Raw genomic sequence first — 27,428 nt, 5'->3', positions numbered from 1 at the left:
ACAACCCCAGAATATTAAAAAACAAGCACACAATCAATCTAACACCAAAACAACATGGGCAAGGGGGAGATGTTTCAGTTCCACCATGCCTGACGGCAGAGGTGGGTTTTAAGGAGTTTGCGAAAGGCAAGGAGGGTGGGGGCAATCCTAATCTCAGGGGGGAGTTGGTTCCAGAGGGTCGGAGCCACCACAGAGAAGGCTCTTCCCCTGGGTCCCGCCAGACGACATTGTTTAGTCGACGGGACCCGGAGAAGGCCAACTCTGTGGGACCGAACCGGTCGCTGGGATTCGTGTGGCAGAAGGCGGTCCCGGAGATATTCTGGTCCGGTGCCATGAAGGGCTTTATAGGTCATAACGAACACTTTGAATTGTGACCGGAAACTGATCGGCAACCAATGCAGACTGCGGAGTGTTGGAGTGATATGGGCATACTTAGAGAAGCCCATAATTGCTCTCGCAGCTGCATTCTGCACGATCTGAAATTTCCGAACACTTTTCAAAGGTAGCCCCATGTAGAGAGCGTTACAGTAGTCGAGCAGACAACAGACAACATAGAGTAGAAAATTCAACAGATTTTACCCATATAATCACTTTAGGATCCTTTTGGATTTTGCCATGGGCAGAATCCAGGACAGCTAAAGCATTCTGAGTTTTGCTTCTGCTGAACTATTTCAGATTTAGCTGTGATTCAGCAGAAACAAAGCCTACCCATGTTGGGGTGTTCTCTCCTGGTCTTTCTGATCCCTTCCCTCCTTCTCTCTCCTGCTTCCCTTTTGCCAATGATATTCCAATACAGGCACTGGTTTGAATAATTGTGCTGATTTGGCAGCACTTCCAGAATGAAATAGTTTCAGCTTTGAAACAAAACATATTTTTCATTTTGCATGCCCCTGTTACTATAGCATTATGTAAGCGACATTTGCTTCCTTTGAATTATTTTTCTGGCTACAAAATTGAATGAAATATTCAAATTAAAAAACTGCAAAATAGATTGTTTTGCTTTACTGGAATTCAATTTAATATTGCAGGGTATGTTTATATGGACAAATGCTTCAGTATCCTTACTGTGTGATCCTTTCTGCATTATTACAAACTCAGTCAAATAGTATTCAGAAGAGTTTATACCAAGTTATCATTTTTCAATCTGGTCCGCTCCAGATTTGCTGTTGCAGCTCCAAACTGCCTTGCCAACATAGCCAATGGCTGAACTGCAATCCAAAAACTTTTGGAAAGTGCCAAGGCAAGGAGGATTATTGTAAGTAAGTGTATTAGATATTCCAACCTTTAGAAGTAGCTAAATGTTATAAAATTGAAAGCATGGCCCCAAAGACAATTCACTTTTACAGTTGTGTAATTCAGCTTCTGTTCATTATAGTCAAAAAGCATAGATTTTAATATTAAATTGTTATATAACGTAAATCAAAGTCTGTTCTGTTCACTTCCCGAGTCTCCATACTGCAACCCATAAATATCCTGAAAAAGACAATGTGGCTGCCTTTTAACTTGGTTTCTTTAAATCTACAGTATATCTTCAGACTTAAGAAGTGAAAAGTGCCAATTTCCTTTTGCAGCAGCTGAGAGTTAAAAATTCACTGACAGGTTACAATTTGAGGTATCTGGGAATCTGCACTGCTGACACATGGATATATGTCAGCTGGCCAGGGGAATTGATGATTTAATTAGCCATGCCATGCTGTAGCAGCTGAGAAGGGATGGGTTGCCTGCCTAAGTTCCCCCAAGTCCTCTGGTACTGCCTGTTCTTTTGCCTATCTTCTTATTCTGGAGCAGCTGTTAGGCTGTTTTTCTGCTGCTGCCACCTTGTTTGTTTGTTTGTTTGTTTGTTTGTTTGTTTGTTTGTTTGTTTGTTTGTTTGTTTATGGGAAATACTTTGACCTGGCTTCCTTCTCCTCTGATCACAACAGAGTGTGAGCTAAATAGAGCATCTCATGCTCTGAAGACCATTACTTGCCAAGGAATACATTTTTAGTTGAAATGAATTGAAATAGCAGGGTCCCCATCATAAACCAGAATAAGTAGCTACTTTCATTTCTTCATTTCTACCTTCATTCTGAGAAAAGATTTTAAGCAGCATTTATGAAAAAGCTTTATTGGAATTAGACTTTGGATATATGTGTGTAAGATTAGTCAAAAAGCCAGTGCTTTTAATTCAATAACAGTAATTATAACAAAAATAATGAAAAAGGAACACGAACTCTATACTGCCACCTCCTGGTCATTGTAATTTTAGGAACATAACCAGAGAAAATAATTCCCCCTCTCTGTCTGTAACAAAAGCACAATTTATACTTTAAAAATTAACTATTTAAAAAAAAAGTTAAACTTTCTTTTAGCTTTAGGAAGTCACACCCAAAGCCAATTACAGATGGAAAAAAGAAAGAACATAATGCCAGCAAGACAGCAAACAATATCTTAAAATCAATGTCCCCTAAAATGCTATCAGGGCGATTGGGTAAAGACCAACATTGGGGGAGATCTGTGGCTCAGAGAGCCTAAGAAGGAACAAAAATACAGGAAGCAAGTTGGCTTTACAAACTTCAAACACAAAAGTTACCAAGGGCCATTTCCAAAAAGCAATCAAGCAATCAAGTAAAGCACAAATGCCTGACAGTGTATTTTATTTTGCTGTTCCTGTTGCTCAGTAATTCAGTGATTTATCTGGATAAACCTTGCTCCTTGCAGATCTCCAGATGTTGATCAGAGGCTTTTGAATGATGACCTTTCCTCCTTTTGACTTGGTATGAGTCCTGATCTAGAGCTTCTCCTTAACTTCCATTCTTCAGGGAAATCAGTTTGGCACATTATCACATACAATTCGATTTTTCATAAACCTGGAGTGTTGCCCTTTGTTTTTCTCAAGCTTTGTCTTTTTCCAAGAAACCAGCACTCCCCTAGCTTTCACCAGTTCTTATTCCAAGTCTTCATTATCTGAGGATGTGTTCATTCCATTAATGTATCTTGTATCTAACCACAATCTTGCTCACTGTCCCTTGAGAAGAAGACTCTTTACCAGAAAGGGTGAGGTCTAAAGGAATTTTTTTTAAAAAAAAAAAATCTGTTCAGGCAAGCCTCTCCTTTCCCTTTTCCCCCTGCCCCTCTAGAGGATTACAAGAATGACTGAACTGTTTTGCTCTCTAGTCCAAAAGGAAGGGTTTTGGATAATCTTCCTATGTCCTATCAAGTATTCTTTACCAGCAGTGGAGAGCTGGGGAAAATCTTTTTCTGCTTACCTTTGAAATATGGGTGTATTATCCATATGGGTGAAAAATCTGTGAGTGGGAACTTCTCTTTACTTCTCTGAAAAACACGTTCGTGTAAATGGGGATTTACCTTTTGACTACATGTACGAACACAACTTTTGAGAAAAAGTAAATTAATAGGAAGTTTGGCTGCAGGCTCAAGAATCACTGAAAATGTCTTCTATGGCGGTAGCCTTAGCTACCTGCTAGTTGTGAAGGTGCAAGGAGTTTATATGCCAGGTCCTCTGTAGAAGCCTTGTGATAAGAAGGAATTATGGCAATGGGTTTCATCTGCATATGGAGGAATGCAACACTTAGAAATCCCTTACAACAGCCAACTGAATCTTTTACAAAGTTCAGAGACGGGATTTCACAATAATGAAAGAGGTCAACAATGAAGTCTGGATGTAGTCTCCATTTGTTGCACACCTCTGTTGCATGAGCTACACTGATTGTCAGTTTGCTTTCAAGTCCAATTTAAGGTGTTGCTTATCAAGCTCTTCCTGACATGGATCCCAGGTTATCTGAAGAATTGTCTTGCTTCATTGCGAGTGCTTGTCCCACTCACTGTAGCAGAAGGTCTTGCTACAGATCCCATCGGTCAAGGAATTCTAACTGGCAGGGTCCAGGAGAAGAACTATTTCTGCCATGACCCTTGCCCTTTGGAACATCTTTCCACCAGAATGAGATCTGCTTCCACCCTCTTGGTCCTTCTAAAAGAACCTGAAGACATGGCTGTGCTGGATGACTTGGGGTCCCAAGGGGAATGCTTTATGCTGAAGGTAGTTGATGGAGTAATAGAGATCCTACCTCCCTACTGCTTCTGCACTTGGTTCCTAGTTTTATGAAATTCTTTTTAATTGCAATGTTTTTATATTTGCTTTTATTGTAATGGTTGTATTGTAAGCTGCCCCGAGCTGCTTTGAATAGTGAGAAGGGTGGCATGTAAATGTAATAAATATAAATACCGGTGATAAAAATTAAATAAGTAAATGAAAGAAAATTCATAAATCAGAATTCCCATGCAAAGCTACAGAGTTAGATGAGTACATCAAACTAAGAATATCACCCCACCATGTTTATTGACACAAAGGCCATTGCAGAATAGTTGATTTGGCAATGAGGCCAAAAAATCTGCACAACTCCTGGCCTAGAAATCAGGAAACCAAGTTCTGGTGTTTCTTAGGCGTGAAAACTGACTGGATAATTGAGAGCCATTTACTCTCAGCCCATCCCACTTTACAGGGCAGTTGTTATAGGGCAATGATAGTGAACCTGTTTTTGGTTCCCGTGCTAAATAGGCATGTGTGCTAGCATGCGTGCACGTGCCCCAAACCCTTCTCCCCATGCTATGTGCATGCGCACCCCACACACTGCCCCTGCACATGTGCACAATCCCCCCATCCTCGTGCATACGCACAGACCCCACTGAAGCCTGGGACAGTGAAAAAACAGGCAAACTGGAAATTTGGAAAAACGGACTTCCGGTTTGCCCGTTCTTCTGTTTTTTTGCACTCCAGATGATTCAGGGAAGCTTCCTGAAGCCCCGGAGTGAGAAAAACAGCACAATGGGCAAACCAGAAGTCCGTTTTCTGAACTTCCAGTTTGCCCTTTGGGCTGTTTTTCACACTCCAAGGGTTCAAGAAGCATTCCTGAACCCTCTGGAGTGCAAAAACCTATCCAATAGGCAAAAAAGAAGTCTGTTTTTTTGAACTTCCGGTTTGCCCATTGGGCAGTGTTTTGCACTCTGGGGTTTCAGGGGAGCTTCCTGAAGCATCTGGAGGGTGAAATGACCTTCCCCAAGGCTGAAAATCAGCTTGCCAGCTTAAACATGTATGCTGGACCTGACATAGGGCAACGCCTCATGTGCCCTCCGGTATGGCTCCATGTGCCACTGTGACAAGCATGCCATAAGTTCACCATCATAGTTATAGGGAAATGGGAGGTAAAAGTATTAGGTACATTTGCTGCCTTGAGTTATGTATAAAAAGTTATAAAGATGGTATGTTAAAGTATTTAAATTTAGTAGCTGGAGCAACAGGGTTGTGCACTGAGCAAGAAGACTCAGTTATATTTGATTGATTGAAGAGTGCTGGCTCTTGCATGAGGCAATGTGCACTGTGATTGGTTGGTGTGGGTATGGAGGGGAGGTTCCCACAATTTCCCACCTTTTTCTTCTGAGTGTCCAGGGTGTTTCTGATTTACTTCATGATGCTACTCCTTGCCTGACTATTTTGTCTGCTGTAAATATAGATGTAAATACAGTGTTCCCTCAATTTTCGCAGGTTCGAACTTCGCGAAAAGTCTACACCACGGTTTTTCAAAAATACTAATTAAAAAATACTTTGTGGTTTTTTCCCCTATACCATGATTTTTCCCGCCTGATGACATCATATATAATCGCCAAACTTTTGTCTGCCTTTAATAAATATTTTTTTAATAAACTTTAATAAATAAACATGGTGAATAATAATCTAAATGGTTGCTAAGGGAATGGGAAATTGTAATTTAGGGTTTTAAAGTGTTAAGGGAAGGCTTGTGATACTGTTCATAGCCAAAAATAGTGTATATACTTCCGCATCTCTACTTCATGGAAATTCAACTTTCGCGGGTGGTCTCGGAACGCATCCCCAGCGAAAATTGAGGGAGCACTGTATATATTTATCTATATAAAACTACAAGTTCATGTCAGCATCTCTAACTTCATTTGGACACCTGCTGTGCAGTTCCCTGACATTGTATATAAATATAAAAACAGCAGCAACTAGGAACTTGTCTTTATAAACCAAAATTATTCTTAAGCAGCATTTTCATGATACTGATGTTTGAATCAATTTAAGTCTGGTTCCCATCCGCAAAACCTGTGTGATTTTCCTAAATGTGATTAAGGTGCTATCGTGTTTCCTCTACCATAAGACATGTACTGATAATAAGGCCAAGAGGGCTGTTCAGGACATACGTTAAAATACCCCCCACCAAATAAGCCCCCATTTCTAATTACGGACATGTATCCCCTGCCCCATCTGACACCCCCAAATTGTGCCCAAACATCTTACCAGAATCTGGTAGCTTGCTGCTTTTCTTTCTTGGCTGGTTTTTTGCAGTTCCTTGAAATGTAAAGAAAAGAAAATACAGTGACACTTTGTCTTACGAACTTAATTGGTTCCGGGATGAGGTTTATAAGGTGAAAAGTTTGTAAGATGAAACAATGTTTCCCATAGGAATCAATGGAAAAGCGATTAATGCGTGCAAGCCCAAAACTCACCCCTTTTGGCAGCCGAAGGGCCCATTTTTGCGCTGCTGGGATTGCCCTGAGGCTCCCCTCCATGGGAAACCCCACCTCCAGACTTCCGTGTTTTTGTGATGCTGCAGGGGAATCCAAGCAGGGGAATCCCAGCAGCACAAAAACAGGTGCTTCACTGGCAACGGAAGTCCAGAGGTGAGGTTTCCCACCGAGGGGAGCCTCAGCGAAATTGCAGCACTGCAAAAACATGGAAGTCCTCGAAACCCCACCTCCGGACTTCCGTGTTTTTGTGATGCTGTGATTTTGCTAGCTCCCCTCGTTGGGAAACCCCACCTTCGGACTTCCGTTGCCAGCGAAGTGTCCATTTTTGCACTGCTGGAATTCCTCTGCAGCATCGCAAAAACACAAAAGCCCGGAGGTGGTGTTTGCCATGGAGGGGAGCCTCAGGGGAATCCCAGCAGTGCAAAAATGGGTGCTTCACTGGCAACAGAAGTCCGGAGGCGGGGCATCCCAGTGGCGGCAGCTTGGGTTTGTAAGGTGAAAATAGTTTGGAAGAAGAGGCAAAAAAACCTTAAACCCCAGGTTTGTATCTCGAAAAGTTTGTATGACGAGGGGTTTGTAAGATGAGGTATCACTGTATAAAGAAAAACGTCTTGCAAGTACGAGCAATTAGCAACTTATTGTAGTCGGGAGAAATTTTTCTTTACATTTCAGGGAGTTTCCCTGCAAAGACTTGCCAAGAAATAGAAATGGTGAAGCTATCAGGTAAGATGTTGGCACAATTTAGGGGTGGCAAGTGAGGCAGGGGATAGGGAGGGGTGGGCTGCAAGGAACACATCTTACCAGTGGCTGGCTTTCTCTGCCACTACTGTCTCTCGGCTGGTCTTTGCAGGGAAATTGAAATGTAAAGAAAAACGTCCGAATGAGCTGCCGCCTGGGAAAATAACGTGAGTAATGGGCTCTCTTGCAGCACCTCTTCTCCATCCTGGGAGGAACCAGCAGTCAGGACAGGCGTGGACAACCCATACTGACTGTGGGCTCCTACGGATGAGAAGGAGTGTATCAGGTAGGCCAATGCTCCTCGTGTTGTTCTCTTCCTGGGTGGTGGCAGTGCGATCAGCTCCCTGAATCTGGCTGGCCAATTTTGACCGGCGAGAGGGAATGACAGGTGGGGAAGAGTAGAACAACAAAGAAACAAGATGCAAGAAATCTTTCCCTCTTCCAAACTCCACCAGAAATGAGTCTTCTTGAGACTCATCACACCTGTGCAGCCTCTTGGAGCGAAAGGGGAGAAATGTTTCTTGCATGCAGCCCAAAGTTTCCTTGTCCTGGTGCTGTGTCTTACCTGCACTCTCCCCTTCCCCCACCACAGAAAAGGTTTGCTCGTGGGCCGCTCCTGCTGTGCTCAGCTAAAAGCTTGGCTGTCAGCTTGGGTTTGGTCATCGGCTGCTTCTGCTCAGTGCGGATGGCTGAGGTGCTGCTGCTCTTGTTGCTGCCGTCTAGGCCTGAGGCTCCAGCTGGCCTCTGCAGGGCAAGGTCAGCTACAGGCAGGGAGCACTGGCCATGCTGTTGGGGCTGCCTGGTGCCTCACTGCCGGGCACCTGGGTAGATTAAGCAGGGGCCTGCAGAAGGAAGAGAGTGTAGGCAAGGGTCCTACGAAGCTCCCCTCCCCAGGAGGAGTCTATCTCAATCGCCATCCTGTCTGGTGACTCACAAGGTGGAGGGCCTCCCGGGCATGCTGGTGGGCGCTCCGGTAAGTCAGCACTCAGGTAGGGGGACCGCGGGGAGATTGGAATGAAGCAGAGCAGGAGGGGAAGGGGAGGCCTCCAATGATCGTCACCATAGAGCGGGAAGCACACTCAGAGGGCAGCTGATGCCCTGGCTGGGGTTTGGAAGCTGTAGAGCTGGAGTTTGGGAGAGAGAAAGAACATCATCTGTTGCTTTCCTTATGGGCATCCAAACACAGAAACGGTTCTGCGGCTCCCAAACTCCAGCCAGGGCAGTGGCTGCTCTGCAAATGCGATTCCCACTCTATGGTGATAGCCAGAACTGGAACTGGAACTAAACATACTAAGGCGCTATGCCTTTGGCGGCATTTTGAAATGCGCTCCCCCTGTGAGGAGGAGCAGGCAAGGCAGAGAACAATGCTCGCCTGCTTGCCTGCTCGCCTCCTCTTCCTCGCAGGCAGGAGTGTATTTGAAATTGCCATAGGCAGAGCCCAGAGGATCTGAGCCACTTCCATGGTGTGTGCGCACACCTGCCTCTTGCTTGCTTTTTCTCTTTGAGGAACACAACAGAGCTAAAGTCCCAGGTAGGATGTATGTCTCACAGCCCACGCCGCTCTGCCTCACCTGCCACCCCCAAATTGCACCCTATCATGAGACATGTGTCCTACCTGTCACTTGCAGTTCTGTCACATTCCTGAGTATTGTGTCCAGAGAGCCTATTGTAAAAGAAAACTTCGTTCTAGTTGGAGAAGTTTGATTGAACTCACAAGAAATTTTCTTTTACAATGGGCTTCTCTGGACACAACGCCGAGGCATGGCAATCTGCTGTGTCGCGTGAATGAGTTGAGAAGATATAGGTCAAATAAAGTGGGCGGGCGGGCCCACCTGATCGTCGGAGCCAACTTGTTCGGTCCTAGCTGATTGTTGGAGTATCCGGTTCGCTCGAACTGGACCGAACTGGTAGAATCCTACCCCTGGACTCGGTCCGTAAATCCTATGTTCCATTTTTGCTTAATCAACAACAGTGTTTTCTGAAACTTAGCAAATTTAAGATGTGTGAATCTTTAGTTCCCTGAATTTCCCAGTGATGAATTTCTCTTATCCTGAAACTCAGAAAATCTCTCTTTAGTTCTAAACTGATTATATCTGAAAGTGTTTAAGAAAGTGAACCTTTTGTAAATGTTGTACCCATATAGGCTATATTATGGTTGTGATCTTAGTGGAGAATTATGGGAATTGAAATCTGTAAAAAATGTTTCCAAATTTGAAAAACACTGATTTGAAGAACACTTTTCTACCCTATCCTGAAAAAAAATTATTTAGTACAGAGCATAACTTTTATTTGCTTCTTCTTTTATCCAAGAAGAATTCATATGCATCCCTGAGTTACTAAGTTTTTTCTTATATATGAAGGACTATACTTTTTTCTTTTATCTGTTTCTATTTATAGATGTGTATATATGCTCGTGTACATAATAAACACTGGTTTGGTTTAAACCCCACTACAACAGCCAACTACCCTGTTAAGAGATTTCCACCCTTGCTAGTTCAAAGAAAGGCTATCTCCAGTCTAGCATACACTGAGATATATTGCAAATGGAAACTCTTTTTACCTCTATAAATCTGCCTATGTTTACTGTCAAATAATCATTCACGATCAATTGATTGTAAAGAGCACAGAGTACAATCACCTACATTGATTTTTCCGGATAAAACAGAAAGAAAATAACATAAGAAACGTCTTACTTTACCATTTAGGGATGGTGGCACCAATATTTTAAAGAATATTCATTAACATAGATTAAGATTATCCGCTCCTGACCAAATAAACTAGTTCACCATCACTAGTATAAAGTATGATAATATAATAATATAATACATTTTCCTTCTTTGGTAGTTAACTCAATATTCCCTTTGCTGCATTTCCCAGTATAGAGGCAGAAGCATTTCAGATTATCTGTTTCCAGACCATTACAGGAGAGGGGCGGCATACAAATCTAAATAAACATAAACATAAACATACAGTAAAGTGGAAAATTGGAATCCTATTTTTGATGTTTCTTATATAACAAGTGTGCTTTGTTCTGGTATGCAGATTATTGAGGGACTTTCATAGGGGAAATTTTGTTTTTGTTAGCAGTTTTATACTATTCCAAACTCAATGTTTCTTTTCTTTGTAGAATTTTCTTCTTGCTGGCATGTAACATTAATTCAAGCTATTTAGTTTTCGCAGTTGAGTTTGCCAACTCAGAATCTTGTGTCAACAATGAATACATTGCAAAATGTATAACTTCGTAACTGTTGCAATAGTTTTAGCATGCTGTTTTCTTTTTAGATCATAGCTGAACTTAAGGCAACCATTTCCTCTCTGACAGAGGAAAGCAACCAGCGGCAACTTGCTGGAGAAAGGCATCTGCAAGACGTTTTACGAAGGTTTGAAGATGAGAAGCAGCAGCTGATTAGAGATAATGACACAGCAATCAAGGTAATCTGGGGCTTTGAGTCAATTATGCTGCCAGCTGTTTGAATATAATTAAAAGTTTTGAAAATATTGCCTATGGCCTTAAAAATGCATCTTGAAGTCACACTTTCATAGAAGTCAGCATTTCTTTTTCTCTAGAAATTTCATATAAAATATGCTTATTATTTCTATCTACCAGTGAATGAAAATTTTGAAACACATTATGTGGTTAATTGAAAAATATTTACCACTTGCCTCCTTTGTGTGATTTAACAAAATTCATTGACATTTTCCTTAAACCCATGCTTGAATATATGGTTCATTTCCAGTTTGAAATGTTCAGCATCTTAAAAGTTACATTTTTGTGCTTCCTTACCAAACTTCATAGATATGAATAGAAAGAGCTAGAATAAATGGGGGATTTCAGCCTTGCATCAGAGTTGGATTCTGACTGGATCTTCTTGAAGTATCTGGGACAAGGTTTGGCTGTGTTAATGTAGGAATTTGATCTGGCGATCTTTGAAAAAATGAATAGATTCTAAGAGCTCTTTTACTGTGTCCACCTCTGCTAATTAGCTCAGTGTCCCTGACATGTAGTTCGGCGACTTCATTCTTATATTGAGGATCTTTGATTAATTTGGATTTTGTACTTAGTTTGGGTTTAATAATTATATCCATCCATGACTGGTTCCATGTGTCAGGAATTTTCTGTATCACCATATTTACTCTAACTGAAACGGGCCTATTTGATTGGCAACAGGCAACAGATGGACCCATTTGGATTTCAGAAGCAGCTTGGATTTTACACCAAAGCTCCGGTATATGGATTGGTAGAGGTCCTGGTCATTGCTTATAATAAAGAAATGATAGGCACCTGGTTTGGATCACACTAGAGTGGACTCTTTTTTTAATGGATCATATAGAGCAGGGGTGTCAAACTCACATCATCATGGCGCCATCACTTGATGTATCATGATTTTCCACCCCCCCTTTGCTAAACTGGGCATATGTGTGGTCAGCACATGATAGATCCGGTCCGCAGGCCATGAGTTTGACACCCCTGATATAGAGCTTCTTGATTTACTAAGGAACTGAAGAGTTGAAGTGACACAGATATGCCTAGAAAGTTGCTAGTGAAAGATGAAAACTAAAACCAACCAAGCACAGAGGATGTTCTTTTTGGCAATAAGGGCAGCAAAGCAAATGTCCTTCTCTACTCTTATATACTTATGACATCTGCAGATAGCCAACCAGCAGTCTTGTTTCGGATTGCCATATCATTCCTTGGGAAGGAACAGCCGGGAAAGTTCTTGCAGAGCAATTGTGGAGAATAATATACTGTACTCAACATCTGTCAGACAAAGTCAGTTTACTAATAAATAAATAAATAAATAAATAAACTTGTTGATGGTGCTGACTAGACAAATCCCTTAGGAAGTGACCTCTGGGAGGAGTTTGAACCTATTGGTGAATCTGGCCAGTTATGTTCTGGACCAATTCCCCGTTCCCTGGCTGGTCAAGGATTCCTCAGTGACCAAACAGTGGTTAATTCCTCTTTGCAGGAGTGAATGGTTCCACCAGCCTCAAAAGAGTTGGCGGTGGACTCTTTACTCAAGAGGTCCCTGGATGAAATGAATTACCTGGATCCTTTTCAATCTGGATTCAGTTTGAGTTGTAATACAAAGATGGCATTTGTCACACTGGTGGATAACCTACCATCAGGTCTCCAAGGTAGACATAATCTTGAAACCAAAGACACACAAGCTAATTCAGTTTTCATTATAAGATTATAATAACAGAATCTTCCATGCTATTTCATCTGACTCATTGCCTGGAAACTCTGGGTGTCTGAATGGGGGGGGGGGGATCCATCTCCAGCTCAAACCTGGCATGATGGAGTTGTTTTGAATCTTGGATCTTTCTTTGTTATCTCTGACATTTAGTGATGAAACACTTCTACAGACAGTGTCTATGGGACTTGGCAGCTCCTGCTTGGAAAGCAGGTGGAAGCTATAGTTAGGAGGCCTTTGCACAAGATATGCTTTGTGCACCAGTTGCACCCTTTTCTAGACAGGGGGCATTGCTCACATTCACTCGTGCCTTGGTCATTTCCTGGTGGACTATAGCATGTATAATTTTATAATTGGCCATTCAGTGAGCGCTCTATTGAATATTTCTCTTGCTTGTTGCATGGCAGACATTATACTCTGGTCTAGTGGTTCTCAACCTTTCTAATGCCGTGACCCCTTAATACATTTCCTCATGTTGTGGTGACCTCCAACCATAAGTCTAGCACCAATTCTTCCAACAGAGCTTTAAGCTGATTGGCAGGAAGGTCAGAGGGACACCCCCACTGTAAATGCCTGATTAGCTGGATTGTAAAAATATGTTCCAAGGTGCCAGAATAGAAGCTTTAGCTCTTAACACCATGGGAAATTTGTCTTTTCCCACGGTCTTAGGCGACCCCTGTGAAACTGTTGTTCAACCTCCCCCCCAAAGGGGTCCCGACCCCCCCAAGTTGAGAACCACAGTTCTAGTCCTATATAGAATTCAAAATGTTCAAATGTCATAAGGACAAAAATGAAAAGTATACTAAGATTTATTGAGAATCTCTGTCCAGTGTAAGGAGAGTCTTCAAAGTATAATGAATATTCCCTTTCCTCCCTTTTGTCTTAAATTTTCAGTTTGTTCTCACATTGATTTCAGGTTTCTCCAAACACTAAATATTTTAAATTTGTTATCTTGGTGTGAAGTTCCTACATTGTTGAAGGACCTCAGTTTTGCATATGAAAACAGAAGTTTCATAACCAGAGTGGGATATTTATGACATTCTATACTTGAAACATTTCAAAATTAATGATTACATCATGCTTTAACATTCAACTTCCTAATGGTTTGCTGAATGATTAGTGTTGCAGTTAGGCTTAAAGGTTCAGCAAAAGATTGTAAATGTCATACTATCAGAAATTTTGTGATTGCTTTATTTTTCACTGTTACATTGCATTCAGCTTCTAATAGCAAATCCTGAAACATTCCAGCACTTGTGAGACAAGATCAACACTTTGATCAATTTCACTGGGTTCAGGCTGGTGTCAAAAATCAGCCAAGAACACAAAAAGCTGAGTTGTAGGCAAAAGCATGATCAAGGTCCAGTACAGAAGTAAAGCAAAGGATTCATTATTGGCTGCCAAATTCAGAGCAGTAAGCAGAACAATGTTGTCAGATCTAGACACATGTCAGGGGTTCCAGGATGTCAGGTAAAGCTTTGAGTTGTAGAAGAGCTGTCCAGAATATGCTTCAATGTTTAATTGCTTTCAGACAAGAAACTAAGGACTCCTGGCCCAATTGATAACATCCTAAAGCTGGTTGCAGAAATTAGTCTACTCAAAAGTAATAATCTATCCCCAAATTAACCACTCTTTTTGAAGTGCCCTTCCAAATAATTTTTCAACTTGAATCTTAGTATTGATGCTCTTGTTTTCATACAGTTGGGATAGTTACATGGAGAATTCCACCTGCTCTTTACTTACCTTCTGCTCTTCCAACCCTAAGAAGAGAACTAATCTGAGAAAGGGCTAACCTGTTTTGTTCTTATCCATTTATAAAGAAAAACTATTTCATTTGCAACCCTACTGTTACATTATTATTTAAAGCTAATTTATCTTATAGGAAATCTTTGTCTCTTCTACCTACTTATTAATATTTGGCTTTTCAAATGTCGATTTGGAAATACAACTTGCTTGGTAAATGTTATATAGTGCTCTAAATACCTCCTAATTTACATACGACAAGTTTGTTCTTTTAATTGGTTTAGTGGTTGTAATGTATCTAATGCATGAAAGTGTCTGGGTCAGCTATCACAATGTGCTCCACAAGCAAACCTTTGTTACTCTTTTGTTGAAAAAAATGCTGCATGTTTTTGAACTCTATAACACATGCCTCCAATTGTGTTATAAATATTTTGTTTGCTTGTGGTTTGTAAATCTCAATTCAGAGAGGGGGCACCATTGCACTAAAAGTGAAAGGGGACAAATTTTAATTTTTGAACTATTCATTACATGACTTGTGTATAATTTGTGAAGTTTTAGTATGATCATTTACTTGATCTTGTCAAAGGATGAACAGTGTCTTTAAACATCTAAGAATTTAAGAATACTGTTCGTGAATATACCTTGCCAAACACATGTCAGAATAATATAGATTGCAAGGTTCAATCTTATGACTTTGACCAAGCTTATGACACAATCTGTGGTCCAATTGAGCCCTTGGTACAACAACTTCTTGTCTCTGTTTTAACTGGATCATTCAGAGAATCTTTCAGCCTTTGAAGTTGAAATAGCAGAGCAAATATGTACATAGTGTGTTTGGCTTCTCTATAATGGCATGTGGAAGTCAACATTTCTAATAAACGAATCTTCATTTCAGAATAAATTCCTTGTAAGACCTAGTTTACAGTATAAACAATCATTTAATGCCCCCCATTAAAATATACTTGTTTAATATTGTTGAGCCCACAACAATATTAAGTGAAATTTAATGGTGGGTATAGTTCAACTATCAACAATAAAGGAACAATAAACTTTAATGGTGAGTATGGATTAACCATCAGCAGTAAAGGGACACACAGTGAAGAAATATGCCACAAATTATCATCTCAAAATTATACTGCCAGAATTTGAAAGTGTAGTGTCAGTTTTTAGTGGCACATTAAAAAAAATAATCAAGGGCACAAGCAATTAAGTGATAGCAATTAAGTGTTAAGCTCTTTTTTTTAGATGTGATATGTGTATTTTATATGAAAATATCTGAAGAAGTAAAATAAAACAATGAGCCTCCCTCTTTCCAGAAACACCATGTCATCCTCAAACTTCTTGAAGTCCTCCAAGACTTTTTGAAAAAGAGCTCCCAGCAACAAAATGTTTTCAACCTCAGTTCTTTCAGTGGATTTCAGATGACATTGACTTTCTAGGATTTGAGGTAGGAAAAGGACAGGGCTAGAAGATGGGATTTTTAATGTAGAAATAAGACAGTGCTTAAAAAGACGTCTACACTGATACTTCAAAATGCCAGTTGGCTCTTCAGGGAATAGAGTTGGTTTTCAAACATCCCCCCATATGTCTACCCATTATCAATGCCACTCTGATTCATTCATTCATTCATTCATTTATTCATTCATTCATTTATTCATTCGATTTTTATGCCGCCCATCTCATTAGACTCAGGGCGGCTTACAACATGTTAGCAATAGCACTTTTTTTAACAGAGCAAGGCTATTGCCCCCACAATCCAGGTCCTCATTTTACCCACCTCGGAAGGATTGAAGGCTGAGTCAACCTTGAGCCGGTGATGAGATTTGAACCACTGACCTTCAGATCTACAAGTCAGCTTCAGTGGCATGCAGTACAGCACTCTACCTGCTGCGCCACCCCGGCTCATTATTCAACCCATTGCATTGTTTCATGATTATTTTATTTTTTGAAAACTTGTGCCTAAAAAGACCAACTGTGAAATAGTAGGCATATTTCTTTTTCATTTAATGTCAGACATTGAGGCTTTGTCAAACAAGGATTTAATAAGGGTGATAATACCAGGCTCCTTTTTTCATACTCTCTAAGCAAGCTTCTTCTACATATCGCAAAATGTGTTTCATTTTCTCCTGGGCTATTTTTACTCTTGAGAAGAAGGCACACATTGAGTGCTTATGCTATACGAGGTGTTCTGCCCAGATTGTTCCCGAATATTATGACTTTCATTAAACCATCCCTGGGAAGACATTTGTCAAACCCCCACCATTTCCAGATGCCTGGCAAATGTGTATTAACCTTTCAGTTGTTAGGCATGTTGCATATCACATAATCAGTGCCTCTGGGTTACTGACACTTGATGGCTTTGCAATAATGGAGATGAAGTTACTCCTTGGAGGATGCAGAGAACACATTTGGGTAGATATCCATGTAGTTTTTATAAGTATTCCATAAATATCCATCTCTGGCTACAAGGAACATTTGGCTAGAGAGTGAGACAAGCAGGGCTGCCAACTTGGACTGTGGCTGTATTTATACAACCTAGCTGTGACAATTGCTTTCCTGCACTTCAGGGGCGGAGGGGGGGGGGTTGGGTTGCAAATTCTTATTCTTAGAAGGGGCAAGGATAAGCAGTAATGGCATTCTATTTTTGGTAAATCATAAAAATTCGGAAAACTGGAACTCACTGAGATGCCCTACTTGCAGTCATTTCCTCCCTTTTCCTCTGAGTATTTTTTAAGGAAATGTATTTTAGATATAAGTGATGGGTTGCCTTAGGTTGCCAGAGGCTAAGTAGTTAAGCATCTACTGGTAGCCTAGCAACTTGACTTTAAGGATCTTCCCCCCCACCCCGCACCCCGCATATCATAAAATCTCTGAGTTTCTGGGGAAAATATGTTTTTATTTATTTATTTGTATTCTAAAACTGAACAGTAAGATTTTCTTTTCAGTTTTTTTAAATTTACTTTAATGTTGTATAATAAACAACCATTGAATTGTATCAAATTGTAGGTAATTTTAGGTCAGTTAAAACAATGTTAATTTTTTGATTTAATATTATATTTCTAATACTCAATTGTTTAAACAAAGCCACCAATTTAACTTAAATGTTCATGAAAACTTAATAATTAAACTGACTTTTCTGAAGTGTTAAGATATAAATTTACTAGTTCAGGCTTCTATCAATATATTTCAGTAAACATAACTTCCTCCAATATCAAAGAAGAGTATATTTCATTGATATTTCCACTTGCTTTAATAGGCAATGCCAAACTTATGTACATTTTAGCTATAGGAAAAAGGGTAACTTCTTATTCTAGTTCTGTCCAGTTTTAATGTGAATGCTGTAAATAGATACTCCTCTCATTTTTATAGTCTTATAGATATAAGTAATAGATATAAGTAAAGATAGAGTATTTTTACATGATAGCAGTATTGTATTTGAGGGGCTGCCATAAAGAAGAGAGGGTCAAATTATTCTAAAATGCGCCAGGGGACAAGAAAAAATGATTGGAAACTAATCAAAGAGAGAATTAAGCAGAAACTTTGTAACAAGTGAGGACAATTAATCAATGGAAGAGCTTGCCTTCAGAAATCATGTGCTTCATCGCGGGAGGTTTTTAAGAAGAGATTAGAAATCACTTATCTGAAATGGTATAGGTTCTCCTGCTTGAGCAGCGGGTTGGACTAGAAAACCTCCAAGGTCCCTTCCCACTCTATTCTATTCTTTCTAGGGTCTAGAAGGTATCCATTTCAGGACCTGATCAGATACATATACCAAGCTAATGTTATGACTTAATAGAAATGGTAAAATAAGATTTTATTTTGTCTGTCAAAGAAGCAGCCATTTGTTTAATAGTTATCCTTAGGAGACCACTGTAATAGTTCCCTAAAAAATAGCAACATGGGTCTCAGAGGATGAGTTAGGTCCCACAGAGTTGGCTTTCTCTGGGTCCCTTCGACTAAACAATGTCGTTTGGTGGGACCCAGGGGAAGAGCCTTCTCTGTGGCTGCCCCGACCCTCTGGAACCAGCTCCCCCCGGAGATTAGAACTGCCCCCACCCTCCTTGCCTTTCATAAACTCCTTAAAACCCACCTCTGCCGTCAGGCATGGGGGAATTGAAACATCTTTCCCAGGCCTATACAGTTTATGCATGGTATGTTTGTGTGTATGTTTTTGCTTTTTAATAAGGGGTTTTTAGTGACTTTTAAAATATTAGATTTGTTGTATATTGTTTTATTGTTGTTGTGAGTCGCCCCGAGTCTACAGAGAGGGGCGGCATACAAATCTAATAAATAATAATAATAATAATAATCATCATCATCATCATCATCATCATAGATATGTGAGAAAGAACCTTGGGAGATGGGGTGAAGAAATGCCTAAGGAGCAGTTAGATAAGAGAGAGCTTAGACCACAGCTACATGAGAGATGCAGAAAGAAGGTTTAGAAGGGATACCCAAATATGGAAGGGAGCATACTGTTTCCTTTTTCAGCAAAAAGTGACTTCTTGAATTCCAAGTACTTGAGTTATTCTGCATCTTTGAAAGCAAGTGAGGACAGCCACTAAGCTTCTGGAAAAACTCCCACCGCTCTCTCTTCAGAAAGTAAGGACAACTGGAGCATCAGTGAAACTGAAAAGGCTCCCCTGGCCATGGTTCCCATCTGCTGTCCTAGCAAGACTTTCTCTAGTCTCTTCTAAGGTGATTATGACCCTATCCAGATTCAACATTGGAAATGAAATTGAGCTACATTGATCATCAATAAATAGTAGCTTTGTCTTGCACGGAATTATTCTGAGCTTGTTTTGATCTATGCCCTCCCAGATTGCAGGGACAGAGATAGGAGAAAGATAATTGCCAGCATATTGATTATAACTCATATAATCTTTGAACATGAACTGTGAATCTGGTGGAAGGAGAACATACCATTAAAAGAACCCAAAATACTTCCAGATTTATGTGTTAGAAAACTTCATTTTATTTTAATGTTCTTTTTCAGCAGAAAATAGTATTTGAAAATATAGCATTTTATGAAATAGTCCACACACAAAAAAAAACGCTTCAAAGGTTTGGCCAGTTGGGCAACTATAGAAAGGTTGAGTCTAAGTACTTTATAATACTTATAACATTTTTATGAAACAAAGAACTCATTTTCCCATAATTGGCTATGCTCACTGCTATTTCTCTTGGCTTTTCACCTCAGCACACTAAAAAACCATACACGACAAACATCAAAATTATACATTAGAAGTCTTACACCTGGTAGGTTTTTTGTGCTTATTTAGCCAGTTTGGTATGGTGGCGAAGGCATCGGACTAGAAATCAGGAGAGAGTAAGTTCTAGCCTGGCCTCAGGTGCAAAGGCAGCTGGATGATCTTGAGCCAGTCACTTTCTCTCAGCCCTAGGAAGGAAGCAATGGCAAACTGTGCCAGGAAAACTACAGGAACTAATCCAGTTTCTGAGAATCAGATATGATTGAACATAAGAGATAAAAGATAGTTATTTTGTTGTGGTTCTACTTGTATCTTTGATTGCGTTTTAAAATGGTGTTTTTACTTTCAATTAAATTGTAGTTTACCTTGTACAGCAGTACTTAAGCTATTTCCAAGTCAAATGCGCTAAAAATAATTGGAGAGGGAGGCAAAGTTTAATGAGTATGGAACAATTTTAAAAGCTCTTTTGGAGATTTTATTGGTTTCAGAATACAGTCTAAAAATGAGATCCCGGGAATCTATTTCATAAGGCTGGGTTACTTTATGGAAGATTCCACATTCAAAAGTTTGGGGCTTCACAGAAAGGGCTTTGAAAAATCCGTCTCTGCCTTTTCCAGTTCCAAGTATTGCAGAAGTAACGCAGGCTTTCCAGTTGTCAGTCTTTGTTCTGCTTCCAGAGACTCTTTGGAATTGTGCCTGTCTTCCTTTTCTGTTATGGAACAGTGTTGACTTGGAGGTTTTTCCAGCACTGTAGGAGGAAACACAATATTAGCAGATTTCATTCAACTGCAAAAATTTATGGGAGCTTTATGACATTTTCAGACGAGCAGAAGAACATTTACCTCTTTGTAGCAAAATTAATAATTTAGTTTTCACAGGTTGCTGCAGTAATTAATGCAAATGTTACATTTGAAAGATTAGCACAGATTTTAAAGTCAAACAAATGATCATTTTTTATTGATCATGATAAGCTAGGCTATGAATCCAATAAATTAAAAAAAATAAACCACAATTCTGCTAAAATCCCAGAATGTAAAAACTAGGGGACAGTTTGTACGATTTAAAAGTGACATTGCTAAGGAACTGGTTTCTGAAAACAATTAAATTTACCAGTTATCCATTTGCTTCTGTTAAGATTGGAAATAAGTTTTAAAGTACTGTGACTAGCAAATATGTCCATGCCAAATAACATTTTACCACTATAAATGAGCCAATCTTGGCACGCACAAAAGCAAATGAGACGACTGCATTCCCGAAAGTGACAATAGGGCAAAATATTAATTATAATCACAAAGTTTTAGGGTTGAAATTATTCCTTTTCTCAGGGTCTCAAATATTCAACTCCTGTGTAAACAATAATAGACATGAAGTCTTTCATATAACACATATTCATTTATATAATTCATTTCTCCTTAGACCTCATACCATCAGCTACATGGATACCTTAAACGGAGTGAGAAATAATCATGGAAAGCATAGGACAGGGCTTTCAAATTCGCAGCCTGTGGGCTGGATGCGTCACATGCTGGCCATGGTCACGCCCGGTTTAGCGAAGGGGGGAAAAGTCCCAATTTGTCACGTGATACCACCATGATGACATGAGTTTGATACCCCTGATAAAGGGGATATAGAAATTCCATGGCTAGAGTTTGCATACAGTGAAATATTGGTTGTTATTGGGAGATATATAGTTAGAGGATTGCAAGAATGGGAAAAGGCATGCTGTTTGACTATAAAAAAATGTTCTTGTATCTGGACCTTACCTGGTCCCTTTCCTAACTATGCTAGGACAACTGCTAACTTTAGCTCCAGGTTAAATATCACAGCTATCATTATTTCCAAATGTAGGTCTGTGCTATCATCTGTGAAACTGTGAAGCTTTTAGCAGGTTGCTTCAATCCATTATTAGTACTTCTAATCTACACAGATCAGTAATAAATCTATCTAGGAGACGAGAGTAATATGATTGGGGGGTTGGAAAGCTGTACAATTAGAGTAGACAGGTAATCTGCATTGCGTTTTAACAGTGCTCCTTCCAGTGTGTATATTAATGGGGCAGGTTTTATTTAAACAAATGCTGGCCATACTTCAACATAAGTGTACAAGACCTGTAAAAGAAGGAGATTAAGAGTTGTTGCATTTTCACTGTGTACATTTGATGTTCAGAAAGGCAGACAATTCTTTCAAAGATGCATTTGGTATTTTTACGTTTGTAAACTTTTATAATTCATGGGTAGACAATATGGTGATCAAAGACACCATTGTGCCCATGAACGCAAACATGATCTGAATTTTAAAAGCACCATATTACGAGTTTTTATTTTAATTGAGTCTTATTTTGTAAAAGGCAACAATTACCATTCAGTATGTTCTGTATGCACATCTTCCTATGTCATACTAGGCTGCCCCCAAATCTTTGTGAGTTTAGATAAAGAAATCAGGTTAATGTAATTAGTGGTAACCCTCAGCCTGACTAGTTATTTTTTTATAATTAGGATAAAGAGAAAAGTGCATTGCTAAATCATTTAAATAAATAAAAATGTATGTTTACATAAAATACAGGAGAAGGTACCTTGGTTTGCCCCATGAATGAGATAAAACTCTAAAATAGTACAGTCTGCCCTAGAATTAATTGCTTCAATTCAACAACATTTTTTTAATTGAAATCCAATTTGGGAAAGTATATTATTGCTCCCTGCAAAACAAACAAAATAGTTTAAGATAACTTTTAAGGCAAGATTTTTGTTTCCAATCTTGACATATTTCTTTTTATATTTGTTTTGAGCTCAAATCAATAATATTATTGTGTATCAGTTAAAATGGCCACATCAAATACTGCTGTTTATAAGTTCTTCAATGTACGCTTTTCTTGTCCCATGTAACTGCTTACATTTCCTAGATCATGTTTGTGTAGCTCCTATTTCTGATTTTTATATCCATGGTATTCATGAAGAGGATAAAATATTGTTATATTCCTTCTCTTTGTATTTGTAGACCTTAGCCTTCAAAAAGCTTCAAACGTGTTTAATGAATATTGGCCTCAATATTTCTTTTATGTTTTAGAAAACAGAAAAACAAATTAGACATACATCAATAAATATGTTGCCAAATACCAGAATACATTGTATTAGTTCAGAGTAGTTCTATATTCCAGAGTAGCTTTTCTTTAATGCCCCCCCCCCCAAAAAAAAATTCATTTCTTCTAGCTGTGGTAAAAATATAGATTTGGCCAAATCTATACTTAGATACTTAGTGTTTTTCTTTTTAAAATTAATATAATTCATGTCATTTCAATTTCCCTGAGCAGAAACAGCAATTACTGGAGCCAGTATAATAATTTTAACAGCATCAGTAGGTTCTAATTGTCTGTATACCTGGTGACATTCTTTATGTGCTTCCTTCATTCCACTATAATTCTGGATAGTAATTGACTACTTCTCCAGTGTGCTGACAAGAGAATCCAGAAATGGTTAATTCTGTCTCATAGCTCATTGGACTGAGTCTGTCAAAGTTGTATAGACACGCCTCCATTGCCTGTGGTCTCCAGCTTTTGACTCAGTCTTATCGCTTCAATAGACTTATTTTAATTTCAATCCTACCTTACTGAAGCAGATTAAAATCCTGGATTCTTCTCAACAGACAGGAAACATCTTGGGAGTATTCCGCTCCACTGGCTGGCTCCCGGTCTTGGCCGGTGGAGCCACCGTGCCTTATTCCAGCATGAAGTACCTCAGCTCGACCCTGCTGTAGGCCGAGGATTCGGCATGAGTAATTGACAGGACATATTCCTTTCTATAGGCCAGTTTGGCATGAAAGAGCATTGTTCAATGCTGCTACCAGCTGAAGGCTCAAATGCATTACAACAGTACTCTTTCGGTTTGAGCTTGCAAGCTCAGCATGAAAGAGTTCTAAGTTTGATACCGCTGATAGCTGAAAGATCGCGCAGCTGATAGGCAACTGCTTGTGTTGGAGTCTTTGAGAAAAGGAACAAACTGCCTTCCTGAGCAACCTGAAGCTCTTGATTCCAGCCATTGGCGGAGGCAATTTGAGTCCCTGCCTGGCTTCCCATGGCAAACTCTTTAGCGACTGGGGTTTTTGCAGCATCAGCAGCAGTGTTCCAAAGGAACGACTTTGCTTTTAACAAACATTATACTGGACGTGGCCATGGCCATAAGCAACATGAGGGGAGGCCTTCCCAGTGATTAAAGGAGTGGGTGCAAAAATTAAGACAAAGGCTTTTGCCTCAAGAAAGGCCTCTAAGGCCAAAGAAAAGGATGCCAGGAGGCGTCAGAAATCTCTAGATTGACAGATCGCCAAATGCAGAGAGAGGCTGAATAGTGGAAGTAGGTAATATCCCCTAGGGGAGACCCTACCATTTCCTGCCAATTTTATTCTCAGCCATTGGAGAATCAAAGTGAGGCAAGCCAAGTAAACAAGCTGTGCTCCCAGGCTTGGTCACCAGATGACACTAGAGAGCAAGCCTCTCAGCAGTGTCTGACATTGCTTGACAGCAGTGAGGATTATCTGAATTCTCTGTCAAACCTTCCAACAGCAAGAAATTGGGAACAGCCTTTGCGAAGGATGAGGCCTGTCACAGAGGCCACTTTTACCCCCACAATGGTGGTCCTCTTCAAAGTGCTCCAAAGCCTGAAATCTTCTCCAGCATGAGGTTTTTGATTTCTGAAACTATTAAGGAAGGAATTGTTGCAGGCTTGTAGCAAAGCGGCAAGCAACCTCTGATTTGATTTGATCCGAAAGTATTTTTCGGCCCTATTATCTCACCCCTCCATACAGAACTGGTCATTGTTCTCCGAGGAGGACGGACAGAAAGATCTGTAACTTTTTGAGGAAGAAGACTGACACTTGACCACCCGGCTTTCGCAGGGCTCTTTCGCCCTTCCCTATTCAAGTCCCCCCTCTTCAAAGCCAAGAACACGGCCCATATGAGGAAAAGTTAACAGCCGCAGAACCAGCTCTGGAATTAGCTGATCCAAGCAATTCCATTCACTCAGAACCGGCCACAGAAACCAAGGTGATTCCTTCGTCTAAGTTGTTTTTGGATGTGACCCAAAGACAATGAACTTTGCCAGGAATAAGCAACAAGGTCACACCATCGACCATGGGCTGGTGTATACGGGCATGAATCACCAAGGCTTACGATCTCCAAGCTCTTCCGTTGCCTCAGAAGGTGATGGCCCATTCCACCAGAAGCGCAACCATGAGAGCTCCATGAGCGAAGTAGTCCTCCATTGAGGAGGTTTATCGAGTGGCGACATGGTCTTCTCCATCCCCATTCATTAGGCATTACAAACTGGACACCTTCGCTTCGGCTGAAGCAGTCTTTGGGAGGTGAGTCATCCAAAGGGTGCTCTCAGAACTGGGGCCTCCAGACCAGATTGTTGCCGACCTGTAGGACAAGCCATCTTTGGTATGTCCCATTCCCGGATTGTCTTGTCAGCACACAAGAGTGTACCTGATACGCTCTTTCTGGGAGAGAACCCAGCCCCATCCTGGAGACTGTCTGGCCCTGAGTGCAGGAGTGGCCACCCTTAGTATAGAGGCTCATCAGTCTGTCACTACCCCTTCACCAAAAGCTGGAAACCGCAGTCAACAGGGGAATGTCCATACAACTTTAACAAACTGAGTCCAATGAACTACAAGACAGAAATAGCCATTCCTGGATTCTGTCTCAGCATGCTGAGAAAGAGCGTATCAGGTAAGACCAATGCCCCATTTAGTGAAAAGATTGGAAACCAGAAAAGAACACAGGGGAATGAAGGTGATTGATGTTTTAAGATTACAGTACAGTGGTACCTCGAGATACGAGTTTAATTCGTTCCGGACCTGGGCTCTTAAGTCGAGCAGCTCTTATCTCGAACGACTTTTCCCCATAGGAATTAAAGTAAATAATTTTAATTGGTTCCAGCCCTCAAAAAACTCACAAAGTTAGTCTAAATTATGCAGAAAGACATGTTTTTAATGAAGAAATGTACATGTACATATAAATGAATAATGAAGTTTCTTTCACTTAACTTGTAAACTTTCTTAAACTTTTAAATTTACATATGTTCAACTTCTCTGCCACCCAATCCTGTAGGACAGAGGTCCCCAACCCTTTTTGCACCAGGGACCGGCTTTAAGCGATCAAGAGAGGAATGGGTGAATGAATGGACGGAGGGTGGGAAGGAAGGAAGGAAAGAGGGAAGGGACAGGAACAGAGGAAGGAAGCAAGGAAACTTATGAAAGGGGAGAGTAAGAGAGGAATGAGTGAAGGGAGGGAGGGAAGAAGGCGGGAAGGAGAAAGAAAAGAAGAAATAGAGGAAGGGAAGGTAAAAGAGAGAAAGAAAAAGAGAAAGAAAGCAAGAAAGAAAGAAAGGGGGAAGGGACAGGAACAGAGGAAGGAAGCAAGGAAACTTATGAAAGGGGAGAGTAAGAGAGGAATGAGTGAAGGGAGGGAGGGAGGGAAGAAGGTGGGAAGGAGAAAGAAAAGAAGAAATAGAGGAAGGGAAGGTAAAAGAGAGAAAGAAAAAGAGCAAGAAAGAAAGCTGCAAGCCCCCCCCCCGAGCCCCCCAGGCCGGCTGCAACCTTTTAAAACACGCGCGCCGCTTCGCAGCTGTCTCCTGAAGCCGAACGCGGAAGTTAGCGTTTGGCTTCAGGAGACAGCTCCTTGGCGCTTGTATCTCGAATTTGGGCTTGTAAGTAGAACAAAAATATCTCTCCCCTCCCAGCTCTTATCTCGAGTTGCTCTTAAGTAGAGCAGCTCTTATGTCCGGGTTCCACTGTATAGTTTGAGTTGGTATTGCACTATTTTTGATGGAAGTATTGCCTTCAATGTCTTCATGCTGCCTTTCTTTGCCCTTTTGTCTCCTGCCTAGTCCTCACAAACAATTTAAGATAATCTTAATTTACAGCTGGAATTTGTAATGATGCAAGCTTGTTCATTTTTATTAGAGACCCCAAATCATTTTGTGTTGCCAAATTTTATCTTCTGCCTTAAAAAAATTTTTTTTTTAAATGTACTTCAACATCCTGGTCTTGCTGGGGAGAGGCAGGTTGGTGGAAGCCATGGAGCTAGCCATTCCAGGGGAAGGAGGGATCGCTGCTTAGTAGCGATCCCTTCTTCCGGCTCCATGAGCTCAACTCAAGACACTGGTGATGAGTGTAATTCTTAGGTCCCACAGAGTTGGTCTTCTCCAGGTCCCATCGACTAACCAATATCGTCTGGCGGGACCCAGGGGAAGAGCCTTCTCTGTGGTGGTTCCGACCCTCTGGAATCAGTTCCCTCCGGAGATTAGAACTGCCCCCACCCTCCTTGCCTTTCGTAAACTCCTTAAAACCCACCTCTGTTGTCAAGCGTGGGGGAACTGAGACATCTCCCCCTGCCTATGTAGTTTTTGTGCATGATATGACTGTATGTATGTTTTTTATATTGGGGTTCCTTGCTTTTTAGACTGTTAAATCTAATATTGTTATTTTAGATTCTAATGATTAGATTTGTCATTATGTATTGTTTTTATCACTGTTGTGAGCCGCCCTAAGTCTACGGAGAGGGGCGGCATACAAATCTAATAAATAATAATTAATAATAATAATAATAATAATAATAATAATAATAATAATAATTTTAAAAAGTTTGTTGAATTGGAGCAATTAATTATAGGGCAGAATGTAGTCTTTACTCTCCAATTCTACTGAATGAAGTGCCATGTGTTTTTGAAGTCAGATTTTGAGATACAAATTCTCAAACTATCACATCATTCCATCTTTTTCTTTCATTGTCACTCGTATCTCTATAAAAAGGCACATCCCCTGGCCTCTGCTATTTTTGGGGGGGGGAAGGGGAAATTATGTAATAGTTTGAAAGAACTGACATTCTCTGCTTTTTCTGTGCAATACTAATGACAGTAGGATGGTATGTAGCTGCACAAATGAAAAACTTGTGGTGCTTTAGAAGCTGATCTGTTTTCTATTGCTTTTAATGCTTTTGCATTTATAAGGA

The 27,428-nt window shown here is 40.3% G+C and overlaps 1 protein-coding gene across 8 annotated transcripts in view; it reads left to right on the top strand.

The window, feature by feature from the left end:
• The window catches only part of CEP112 (centrosomal protein 112), a 346,088-nt gene that overhangs the window by 241,558 nt on the left and 77,102 nt on the right, over nucleotides 1-27,428 (top strand). For all 8 annotated transcript variants that reach the window (XM_070740313.1, XM_070740316.1, XM_070740309.1 and 5 more), the window contains one exon: nucleotides 10,564-10,713. In XM_070740313.1, the coding sequence (XP_070596414.1) occupies nucleotides 10,564-10,713 (150 nt within the window). The remainder of the gene's footprint in view (nucleotides 1-10,563; nucleotides 10,714-27,428) is intronic.

Source organism: Erythrolamprus reginae, chromosome 2 (genome assembly GCF_031021105.1).
Source record: "Erythrolamprus reginae isolate rEryReg1 chromosome 2, rEryReg1.hap1, whole genome shotgun sequence".
NCBI lineage: Eukaryota > Metazoa > Chordata > Lepidosauria > Squamata > Dipsadidae > Erythrolamprus > Erythrolamprus reginae.
The sequence above is the reverse complement of the archived record's forward strand: the minus strand, read 5'-3'. Positions and strand labels throughout refer to the sequence as shown.